This window comes from Meleagris gallopavo, chromosome 4 (assembly GCF_000146605.3).
Source record: "Meleagris gallopavo isolate NT-WF06-2002-E0010 breed Aviagen turkey brand Nicholas breeding stock chromosome 4, Turkey_5.1, whole genome shotgun sequence".
NCBI lineage: Eukaryota > Metazoa > Chordata > Aves > Galliformes > Phasianidae > Meleagris > Meleagris gallopavo.
Window position 1 is genome coordinate 12,887,843 of NC_015014.2, and position 12,933 is coordinate 12,900,775.

Below are 12,933 nucleotides of genomic sequence, written 5' to 3' on the forward strand. Positions count from 1 at the left end.
TTTTTTTGCTTTTCCCAATTTTGAACACTTAGAGATGATCAGATACCAGAGTTAACAGAATAAAGCATAGCCATCCTTGACTGAACCAAAAAATTAGTCTCCCTGCTACAAAAGCCAATACTTCAAAGAATACAGAAGCAAAATTGATGAGTGCTTCTTGTCATAAATAACAATAAACAAGTATTTTGAACTTCAAGCACATGCAATCACAGCATAGGGAACCCTGATCATTCCTTCAAAAATCTTGTCCATAAGGAAAAATAGATAATTACCCTTAACACAAAGTTATGTAGAGTTTTTTTTGTTTGTTTTTTTTACTCTTCCCAAAATGGAGAATTCTTATTTCTTATTATTCTGGCTAATTTCCTAATTCATCCCATAAAAGGAAGAAAAAAAAAACACAATAAAGAAAAGAAGTAAAAGAAGCAAAAGAGTAAACACAGGAATATGGTTCTTACCCTGAAGAGCGGCAGTCTGGTTTATTTCTTTCAGAACGATCTGTGAGAAAGGAGGCATAGTATCAGCACAAAACATGGATGTTCTTTAGCAGTACAAGCACAAAAGTCTTACAAGATCTGTCACACCATATGAGTAGCAAAAAACAAAAGCTGTTTCTGTCATAAAACTTTTTCTACACTGGACCATTCAGTTGGAAGGAAAGTAAAATCACTGCAAATTTAACGTTTGTTAAAATTCCTCTATCCAAAACAGAGCGTACTTAATGTTTTACATTAGTGCTTTAGATGCCTTCCCTCCCTTTAGCTAAAATGAATAGGATTTTAGTTCAGTAAAAGTAAGGGAGAGGGAAAAGGAAAAAGAAAAACCACAGATTACTCAGCGCAAAAAAATCATTCCATGAATCACAGCTGGCAGAATTCCCTAACAGGATGGGAGAAAAATCAGCAGCTGGTTGCAGCAACATCTGCAAATACACTGAATGCAGTGCAGCTCGTCATTAACTCTTTAACTTCTGGAAGTTCTACATACTGAATATTTCTGAGCTTTCATAAAGGGTTTTGCTTATTCAGTGAGTATGTTGAGTAGCTTGTTTACATTAATGAGATGGACTAGCAATAAAAGTCTACACATTACAATCATGCAAACTCACATAAACATCTTCTGCCAAAGAACTTATCAGTCCTGGATACCTTTCTTTGTTTTGCTTGATTTCTGAAAGTTCTAATACACCAAGAAAATATAAAATACTTCCAAGGGTAAGATAACAAGCATTACAAATACCTACCATTCGTGCACTATCAGATATATGCTTAGAAAGTCCAAAATAACTTTTACCACAAAATTTTGACCTCCCCAAAAAAGAAAATGAGATTTGTGTCCTGCTATAACACAATCTCAAATTAGAGAAATGTTTGTTTAATCATTTGTAAAAAAAAAAAAAAAAGATATCTACTGTGCAATTGGAAAGATATTCTAACACCTATATGTATCTATTCTGACCATGTTGACTTTGCTTCTGATTTTATGGCTACTCAAAAGCAAGCTACTTTCTCCATTAGTAAACAGTTTATTGAAATGCTTTTTTATACCTAAGAGCCTTACCTAGAAAAAAAAAAAAAAAACATCATACAGGCTACATTTTGATCCACAAAGCTCTGCATTGAACTATTTTTTTCTTTTATTAGCATACTTGTTTGTATAGCTTTACATCACATACAGAAAGAATGTTTTCTTCCCCAAAGTTTTATGTGCCCATGTCATTAAGTTTTGATTAAAAAGGAAAAAAAAAAACAATGTCAGTACTGCTCTGAGAAATATCTAATGCTTTTTCCACCCACAAGTGCTCCTATTGAGCTGTCATAGCCATACAGTACATAATTTATTGTGTTTCTGACTCACAGCGCTCTCCATTTCATCACACCACATGCTACTCTCTTAGCTAGAAACAGCATGCAATAGCTCAAACCAGAATTACAGCAGCAGTTCAAAGACATACAGAAAAGCTCCTTCCATCTTTGTCATTTGTTCATGTAACTTCCTTATCTGTGAGTATGCAAAAAAATAATAATAAAAAAAAACAACAAGCAGTCAGCACTTCCCACTGAAATGTGCTTGCCATCTGGTGTTGGTTAGGAGTGTTCCCTGCTATTTACACAGCCACAATGCAAAACAATTTAATGAAAACCTTCCTGTTTCTAATGAGATAGGATAGGTATACCAGTGAGAAGGAAACAAGGGAGTCACAGGAGATGTAAACACACAGCGTCTGCAGGCTCTCCCCCTCAGCCCACATCCCAACAGCAGATCCACCACAGCCCAGCACACTACTGAAGCCTGCTTGCTCAGGAAATCACTGCAGTTCTCTCTCCGTCCTTTCCACATTGAAACTTGAAGCATTGTTGTTGCTTTTACACATTTTACTTATGATTGAATTTAGAGAAAGAACATCATTCACATGTACAACTAGCCTTATCAATAAGAATACATATAAACAATCTAGCAAGCATTCAGCTAGTTCTTCAAAGAAGAAAGAAGATCTGTACACACTTAAAGTTACTTTGAATTTAATATTTTATTTCTTCTTTTTAAATATTACGTGTAATAGGAGACTCAAAGAGTTGACTTTCTATTCAGCACTTAAATTTCACCACTAAGTGCCATATAGGTATTATGTACAAGCACCAAATCAAATAACATCATACACCTTTAGGACATGCATACACAGAATGAACATGCAAATCTTCATGTATATTATGTGTTCGATACACATACATACTCACAGGCCAATATTACATATAAACACATGCACAGAACCCAAGCTGCATGCCCACAGTTGGCTCCCTATTAACTCTGCATGTTACTTTAACAACTAAAACCCCTTTAATTTTCTCCAACAGAAATAAGCAATTAGTGACAAAGATCCAAAAATCAAATCTTGCACAGTGGATTTTCCTCTATGTCAAAGAAATAAATTCCTTTAAAACATTACAGGACACGATGCCTTTCTAGCATGACAGTGTATGCCCTTCAATCCTAAACACAAAGTCAAAGCAGCATGTCAGATTAGAGCAAACACTGAATGTGCACTGGGCTAGCATGCAGTTAGTAGGGTAGTCCACACCAAGATGCAGGAAATTTACTTGACAAAAAAAAAAAAAAAAGCCACTTCCAGTGACAGGCACCTCCTTTCAAACACAAGCTTCCACAGATGAGAAGCTTGTATAATTTTCTACTATCCTTATGCTGTTTAAATCGTACAATTCCTTACTGTGTGTGAGGTTACAGTCCAATGTGCCAGGAATTCCTAAACCTTTGCTGCCCTTAAACAAATGCAGTCTGCATGGGAGAAGTGCATTATCCTTGTTCAGCAGTAGGATGCAGCACAAAAAGTCAAGGAGCTGGCAGGTGGAACAGATGAGGCAGAAAGAAGTCAGAGATTCCTGGCTGAGGTTGGGAAGACCACTGCCAAATTTTAAACAGAGAAGGATCAAGGAAAACATTGGGACATGAAGATGCGCTGTTTGTACCACAGCTGCTCAGCAAAATCTAGTGTTTATATGCAAAATTATGCTGCATATATTCCACTGACATATGACTTTGCAGTAGTCAAAATTGAGCAGCAGACGAATGTCACAGTCCAGCTGCTTTTAGAAAGGTGTAGGTTTCTTTAACTGGCAGCTTCTTTAGCTTTCAAAAATGGGAAATTTATCTTCTTGGGTTTTGTTACCAAAGAAAATATAAACATAACAATCAGGATAAAAATAAGTGACAGCACTTTATTTCAGTTCTTCTGCAAACCCAGAATAGCTAAAGATCTTGCCAGAAAGACCACAAAAGTCAGACAAACATGGCTTTTAAGTCATATTCTCTTGCTTTTAGAAGACGAGCAAAGAAAAAAGGTAATCCTCACCAAAGAGAGACACTGTTTTTCTCTGTTTAATTTGCAAGATTCTCCAAACCATCTTGTTACTAAGAGTAGCTTCAAGTGTAAAGTGTGCTCTCATTAGAAAAAAATGTAACTATAAACATGAAACGCTGTTCAAAAAGGAGTGGAAAATTAACAGCCATTCTGCTGCTTCAAACCTGTAGAGCAAGAGGAGAACATCTACTGTAGTTACCACTTGAGATACAGTTTCCTACTCTTAATCCCCCCAGTGCAATTTTTTTAAACAAAGCTGAATTAGCTGAAGGACAGAGAGTGGGACAAACTACTTCCACTCTGAGAAAATACTAACCATGGCTTAAATAGAGCAGCTGCCATAGTGGCTAGGACATGGAAGCCTCTTCCTGGAGATGGCTACCATTACAGCAAGCCCATCTGTGTTGCTCTGTTTTGGCCCATGACAGCATTGCAGTAGTTTCATAAAGGACAGTAGCAGGAGATGCTTTTAACAATTCTTCTGTAGCAATGGCTAGCCTCTGTATGAGCTAAGCAAGAGGAGCAGCCGGCTCTTAAGCAACACTGTTGCCAGTGAAGAATTTTTATAGATACTACCTTTACATTAGCAACATATAGTTTTCCTAGTCTTGACTATTACACAGCTGGTCATAGATAAATATTGGAACAGTTGCCCCTTAGGCAACCACATTAGAGCAAAAGAGCCCCAAATCTCCATTTCAAATTGCTCATATACATAGGGCCCCGTCAAACAAAACTCAACATTTTCCGGGGAAAAAGATGCGCATTTGTGCTGGATCTTCAACGCTAGTTTTATTTACACTGACCTAAGCTTTAGCAGCCACTAGCACTGCCGCGTTTCTGTCTTCCATTTTGTTAAGGCAGAATGTGTTTCATGGCAGCTCCTGCTCCTTTTAGCACTTCGCTCAGATAAGAAGTCATAACAATGCAAATTAAGTCCACTCTATAGAATCTACTATGAATTTTATTCAATTGATTAGAAGCTGCTATACAATAAAAACTACAAGACCAAGTATTTATCTATTTACTTTAGCGCTGTAACAGCAGAGTCCCTTATCAGTTGTTTAAAAGGCAGAAAGCTTGAGGAGGAATTAATGAGAAACTTAGAAGAAACTTTTCTCATTAAGTTTGATACATAGCTTTCCACTTTCCCCAGAAGGCCACAAAAGCAGGACACAAAGTTTACAGTGGTAAGGGCAGACAGTTTTTATACCTGCTTTAAATTCTACAGTACACTACTAAATTCCAGAGCAGTAAACTGGGAAAAAGAATGAATTACATACCCCACTGCTCCCTGCAATGAAATGGCACTGGCACTATAACACCAAACTGAGCCTTGTAAGCACGGTTTATTCTTGGAAATAATGCTAGACTGATATATGGCTGAGGGGAAACAAACAAACAAACACAGCCATAAGAATACACTGAACCTCTCTGGGTAAATCTTGAACCTTGAGACCTATTGACCACAATAAAGCTTCGAATTATATAAAGACCATATTTTTAACTTGCTAAAGAGATTAACAATAAGCTACAGTCACCTTTAAAGCTTCTTGTGCACTCGTGCAATATATAAATGTAAATTATTTTTCATTTCTGCTAGTGCTACATTTGCTTCTGATTTATTATTGTGGGAGGTGACGCCTGCATTGCAACAGCGAAATTGTGTGTGCACTGGTGTAAACATGCAGGCCAGCCAGAAAAGTGGGGCTGATGCAGAAACAGACCAAGAAAGGAGAAACTGTGTAAAATCTCAATGCTCCTCAAAGCTGCCTATGTTGTAAGAAACTTGAGCGTGCTTAGCACTGGTTACTTGGGCTGAGGACATGAACAGTAAAACTACATGAGCAATCAAGTATATGCAGCAGATGTTTATGTTAAACACTTGTACCTTCTAAGCTTTAAACAGGAAATTTGCAATACATTTATTTTTAACTGTTTTCATAGAGGAAAGTAGAAATTGATTCACCTTTTTGATGAAGATTCGTAACCACAAAATACCTTCCTGTTTAAGTATTGAAAAATGTTAGGTCTACATTTCTGAAAAACATCTTGCTGATGTTGCTACCATAAGCAATAAAAGGAAATAATCTTTCAAGAGGATGGTACTACCATTTTCTTCCCAGAGATGTATGATGCCTGCATAGGTTCTGTTTAGTCCTCAAGAAGACAACAGAGCACAGTCTTACACTAGGTCTGCCTGTCACAAGGTGTTGATACACAACATGCAGTAAGTGCAACACAAACAGACAGTGTGAATAAATTCCTGGTTCCTACACCCTATAAACAGAGCATTTTATAAGCATCTGTGTACTGCATTCATGATCTAAAGGTATTGAAGGTTTTTTCTTCTCAGGGGTTTGTGGACCAGCACATCCAGCATCAGGAGCCACAAGCTTTGAATACATGTGCATAGGCATAATCTCCTATCAAAACATAACCCTTTGTGTTGTAGTAGCAGTCTTCGTATCTATATTTCAGCTAACTGCTCATAACTGTTGTGAAGTCATATGCTATTTTACAACTTGAACAAGACAAACTTTATTTGTGAAGGACTGATACCACATAATAAAATTATCTATTTTAGGATGCAAAACACTTAGCAAATTGCACTTTGCTCCAAAACCCAACAAACCTCTCCTAATCCCACCCTCATTTAAGGGTAATTAAAAGTTTCCTGAATTTGCTTACTGAAAACATGTTCCTATTTTTGAGGCAAACCTCAACAACCCATTTCTCCAGGGTAATCTTATGCATTATGCACTTGCAAGTTAACACTCATTAAATGTGAGTGAGACATGAATTCACAATAAAGTGCTGTTGAACAGTATCAGCTAAAGATATTCCCACTTCTGTAGTAGCAGCAACTAATTCAGCTCTAAAATAAACTAAAAAGACTAAAAATTTTTTCCTGATTACATGAACTCCCTGATAGCAATGCTGACAGCACAGCTTCCAAAACCTTGATATATTCATCTGGAATTTAGGCATTATTGTTAGTGGAAAAAAATGCACAGATCTATATTTGAAGAGGAATTTGGAGAACAGTGGGGTGAAAAGACATAGAAAGAAAAACAATAAAACGAGATATTGTAATGCACTAAAACATAAAAGAACAAATCTGTAAAAAGACAGCTATACAAGGCAAGTAACAACACTCACTTCTCTTAAGATACTATTGGAATACTCAGGTGTTAATGAAATACCTTTTAGTCCCTTGTTGAAATTGTTTACCCACTCCAAATAAAGACACCTAATGAGAAAAAAAAAATCTTGAACCCATTATTTTGTGGCAAGCATTTTCTACAGAAGTAGATTTGAAAGTAGTTCAGAAATTTTACTAGGTAACAGGAAGAAATTCTTCACTGTGAGGGTGGTGAGACACTGGCACCAGCTGCACAGTGAGGCTGTGGATGTGCCCTGCCAAGAAGCATTCAAGGCCAGGCTGGATGGGGCTGTGAGCAACCTGGTCTGTGGGAGGTGTCCCTGCCTATAGCTGGGGGTTGGAACTAGATGGTTTTAGGTCCCTTCCAGCCCAAACCATTCTACAATATTATTATTATTAAAATATTTTCCTTCACTGACATTGGTGCCTCTTCAAATATAGATCTGTGCAAACAGTGAAATGGAAACTAAAGATTATCTAAAAGTAAACACAACAATTGCTTCTCACATAGATGGCTTTAGTTTGAAAATACCACAGAACAGATTACTTCCAAAAAGGCCTCTTGCATTTCATTATAAACATTTAAGGATCGGTAAATACCATTTGGTCCTCAAGGACCATCTTGCCAAGGAGTCACTGTGCTCTCAGATAGTGTGCAGCTGGATTCCACATACTGTGATTTCACAACCTGCAGAAGGTGCATCTGTGCAAGACTTCTGTATCAGGCATGGCCCACGGGAAAATGAGTATGTGCAGACCAATTTGACCAATTCTAACTTAGAGTCTGATAACTATTTGAGATAGGAAGTTGAAATGGAAGCCCACTTCAAATAGCACATCAGAAATTCTGTCCCTGGAGAACAGGGTTGGTTAGTTAGGAATCCCAAGGTCATCAGTAACTATGACAAGAACAGGAATACCTGAAAAGCATAGAATGGTTTGGGTTGGAAGGGACCTTTAAGATCACATTGTTCCAACCCCTCTGCTGTAGGCAGGGACAGCTCACATAAACCAGGTTGCTCACAGCCCCATCCAGCCTGGCTTTGAATTCTTCCAGGGAGGAAGCATCCACAATCTCACTGGGCAATCTGTTCCAGTGTCTCACCACCCTCACAGTAGAGAATTTCTTCCTGATACCTAGTCTAAATCTACCCTCTTCCAGTGTAATGCCATTTCAGCTTGTCCTGTCCCCATGTGCCCTTGTAAAACATGCTTCTGCAGCTTTCCTGTAGGCCCCCTTCAGGTACTGGAAGACCACAAAAAGACCTCCCTGGAGTTTTCTCAAGACTGAAGACCTCCAACTATGACCCTCTTATCATGGGCCAACTTGCCTAACCATTTAAATATATTTCCAGGGCCCAAAACATAAAAAAAAAAAGCTATTTGTAAAGAAGAAATATAGAAAATGAATTAGGGGGATAAGAAGGAAACAGCATGTCAGAAAAGAACACCATCCACCGAGATAGGAAATGCAGGCAACCCTTTTAGAGCACAGGGCTTTTACACCACTTTGTAAGAAACGCACATGCTCAGAAAAAGTAACCATGGTTCACAACCCAGGTTGGTGTGTTGCTTATTTAAAAATTGAAAAACATGGATAAATAGGACACAGTTTGCAAGATGTAAACATACACAAATTGTAACAAAAACACTGTGTCTCTTTGTGAACAAAATGAAAGCTCTAAGTCACAATTTAATCAATAACTTAAAAATAACCATTCATATTACAGGCATACCCCTTTCATTCTTCACTAGTGGCCCCTGTACTTCAGGTAAGAGCTGACTGCACCTGTCTCTGGGCTTCTGAGAAATCACAGTACTACACAAAGCCCTCTCATCTGTTTTTCAGAATGTTTAGCAATTGTACTTCCTCCTCCTTGTGTCTTTCAGAAAAAACACAATAGGAGAAAAGCTACTATAATAAGTCCTTTTAAGCAGCTTCTAGCCTTGACATCAGGTTAGTGAATCTACTCTTCAGTCTTCTAAATAAAGATTCTACTCTCATTCTATTGCTGCTCCAGGTAACATGTAGCAGTTTCTGCCTACTGTCCAATGAAAGGCTTCAAAAGCCATAAAGCATCTTTAAACAATGGATAAGAAGGCAAAGACATCAGCAACCGAGAAAAGGTGAAAACAAGTTACCTGTGTTTAGCACAGAAGAGGTAAAACAGTTTATTTTGCCCAGGAATCCAAAGCTGCCAGTGACCATGACAATCTTCAGTACCTTAGAGAAACAGCTCCATTCCCAAGGACACCTAGACCTCACCTTTGCCCTATCCTGCTCCTGTGCATACATCAAAGGCACCAGAGGATTCAGCAGAGCCATCCAACCCACACTACTAAGCACCTTAACTTCACACCGTTGACAAGAGCATACCTTGTCATACCTCATACAACATACCTCAACTAAGCGTTCTAAATGATGGATCAACCAATGCCAACTAGGCAGCAAACGGAGTAATGTAGTGTGCTTAGAGTCACAGTGGCAGCTACTATGCCATTCCTAGAGTAGATGCTGGCGATCTACAGAATTTTGCATATGGAATAAGCATGGGAAAAGATACTTGGTCCTCTTGTCACTATGCCTACTACTGCTGGAAGCATGTTGTCTGCACCACTATCCCATCTCATCTCTCAGCAATACCACTTGTCCAAGCATTGTCTTGACCTGCTTAAACAAAGAGGTTGTAGACTACAGCACGCACCTCCCGCTCCAGTACTCTATTCTCTGGTGAGCTTCATCCTTCCAGTTTGGAGATCACTGACTATTTAGCAAGGCATACTTAGAATCACCTAGACCTTCAAGGAAGTTCTAGAAAGGTCTTGGAAGAGACCATCAAGATCACCAAGTCCAACCATCAACCCAAAATTTTGACAAGCTTTTGACAAATCACAAAGCTTGCAGTACTTGTCATGAGATAATAGTGGCACCTGATAATGCCATTTTCCAATACCAGCTAACAAAACAGACTTTTCCAAAACTTATAATTTGATCCCAAATCCCATCATTTCTACTAGTTTGTATATTGCAGATTTACAGTACAGACAAACATAAAATCAAAACAACACACTGAGGGAACAATTTATTATGTGAAAGTTATCAAAATGCTGAGCTTGTTCTCAGGATTTTATGTCCCATCACTCACACAGGATGAGCAAACAGTATTTTAATAATAAATAACACCACAGCACTCTGTTCACTCAAATTCTTGTAAATGATTTAACACAGATGTGCACAACCTGAATCAATTTTCATGTGTTGATCTGAGATACTGACTGCTTGGGTTTTAATGCAAGACAGAGTGCACAATGAATATAAATCCATCACCTCAAGAAAACAATTTACATTTAATTTTAGCTTGTCTCCTACATATAGAAGTAAAATACTATAGCTGAAGAAAGAAAAAAATACCACTAATAGCTTATTTCATGCATACAATATCCTGTCTAGAAGGAGAATGCATCAGAAATACCTTCGTAGAAAACAAAGTGCCTGAAATTTACTTACAGTTTCTGGAATATACATCACCATGCTCAAAGTCACATTAAAAAAAAGCAAAATATTTATGGGACATTCATCATCACAATCCAAGAACTAATAAATACCATGTAAAAATATCAGCCAGCACGTAACAGATAGTAATTTTAAATAATGCATAATTAAGTTGTGTTCCTTTCTGCAAGGTAACATTTGAAGGTCAAAAGTTTAAGTGGCTTTAAAAAGGAATTAATTTAACAGGAATTTTGATACACAGCTTCCTATAAGTTTCTAAGATATTGGCTGCAAAGGAGAAGGAACCCTTCTTAGTATTAAAAAGTAAATACCAGTAGAGGTTTCCTGTATACTTTCTTGAAGACACTTACAGGCAATTGTAAGAAATACATTTCTAAACAAAATGAACCTTTTATCTGATACATTGTAACTTTCCTATGGACATCAAAATTATACAAGTACTACCTTGAGTTTTCTTCAGTTTGGACAATGAGGCAAAATAATTTCAAACTTGACTGTCATCCAGCCCTTCAGACTGGTCCCAAACACAGCTACATACAGCCACAAGAAGCAAAAAGATGTTTTTTTCTTGTTGTTCTGCATGCAAAAAAATCACAGACCAATGAAGTTCATCTCTAAAGAATTAGAATAGAAGAATAGAAAAACAGAATTCTTTAGAATTCTATTAAACCTTGTTCAAGTGCCCTGAAATCAAGACAAAATGTCAAATGGATGTTTTTAGAATAACATATCCGACCCATAGAAAACTGCTTATTTACAACTCCACCTGAATCAGTTAGTGTGACACAGCACTACATCAGATAATCAACTTAAAGATACTGATATTCATTAAATACTGTCTTTTAAAATTCATCAAGCATCGGGAAAATAAATTAAGTTGTCCTGCTACATGCCATCATCCACTAAATCTATGCTTGCCCTAAAACTTTATTTTTGTCCTTCACTAATGGGAAGGATGTTTGCCAAGCATAAACCACAGATGAACAGATAATATATTGTCTTCTCAAATCCTCAGTTGGAATGCTTCAGTAACTTTGGTGCATGTTGTTTTTCAAGAGAAGAGCAAAAACTTCAGCTAGCAATTTGGCTGATGCTTCATTTCTGGTTTTGTACAGAGTTTAAAATAATGGATATTTGAAGTAGAACTGCCCTGTGAGAACGCTGAAAGAACCAGGCTTTTTCAGTCTAGTACAGAGGAGGTAAACAAGTTATCTAACAGCAGCACAAAACTGTTGGAAGGGCAGTAACAAAGCTCAAAATTGCAAACTGTTCCTGATATCAGCAGACAGTATAACAAGGGGCAATGATCACAACTGAAGCTTAGGTGGTTCAGGATGGATATGAGAAACAATTCCTTTGCTAGGAGATAGTGCAGCACTGGAAGAGGTTGACTGCAGAAGTTGCAAATCCTTTTTTTGGGAGATATTGTTCACAACATAGCTAAAGAAAGCCTTGCTGGATGGATTCTGTCTCAGCAAGATTCCTGCACCAATTCAGAGGCTGGACTAGGTCCCCTCAGAGTTCACTTCCACGCAATTCTGTCACTACTTTAGGTCACAAAAAGTAAAAATATAAATAAAATAAAATCAAGAAAGCAGCTACATACTACTATATGTAGAGCATTGTATTTAACTAGAGATAGTAAGTATCAATGGAATAAATGTCAAATGGTTTAAAATGCTTTCAAAATAAAAATTCATATTGCACAAACAAAAAAGGTCAACACCATCCCTCCATTGTTTCCAGATTTTAACTCAAGGCTATACTGCCAAAAGTTAATAATTAACAACGTTACTTACAAATATTAAGCCTGTTTCATCCGTAAACAAAAACTGATGTGGTAAAAACTATTAAGAATCACAGAATAATTTGGGTTGGAAGGGAGCTTAAAACTGCCATGGGCAGGGACACTTCCCACTACGCAAGTTGCTCAGGTTTTCACAATGACAGTGTGACTCACTTTGCCCTTTGCTGTCTATACCATTTCGTTATGCAACAGTCCTGTCTTATTACTTGTTACCTTGACAGGAAATGATTGATTACAACATGCAGTAAATAGCATGGTCTTTGGACAATCATAACTCAGTGGGTTGTTCTCTTCAGCTATAATCTCATCACTCCTTACACAATGATTCATTTTTGTGCCTCTCTTTGGCTGTAATCTAAGAGAAGAAGGTTCATTCCATCACATAATTCTTAATTGTTATTTCTCATTCTACAGTTCCCTTAACTAGGAAAACACTACACCCTGTTGACCATCACCAATTATTCAGTTATTTTCCTTAGAGTAGCATTTATTTTTAGAAGGGTTGCTTCTTCAGAAGACAACCGTCGTTTTGGTTCACTTGACATTCTTGCCCAAACTTCAAGGACTTC

At 37.5% G+C, this 12,933-nt stretch overlaps 1 protein-coding gene across 1 annotated transcript in view; it reads right to left on the minus strand.

Annotated features, from left to right (window-relative positions):
• SH3D19 (SH3 domain containing 19) overlaps positions 1–12,933 on the minus strand; it is a 75,134-nt gene that overhangs the window by 56,826 nt on the left and 5,375 nt on the right. The window contains exon 2 of the mRNA XM_010709550.1: positions 459–498. Coding sequence (XP_010707852.1) covers positions 459–498 — 40 coding nt within the window. The remainder of the gene's footprint in view (positions 1–458; positions 499–12,933) is intronic.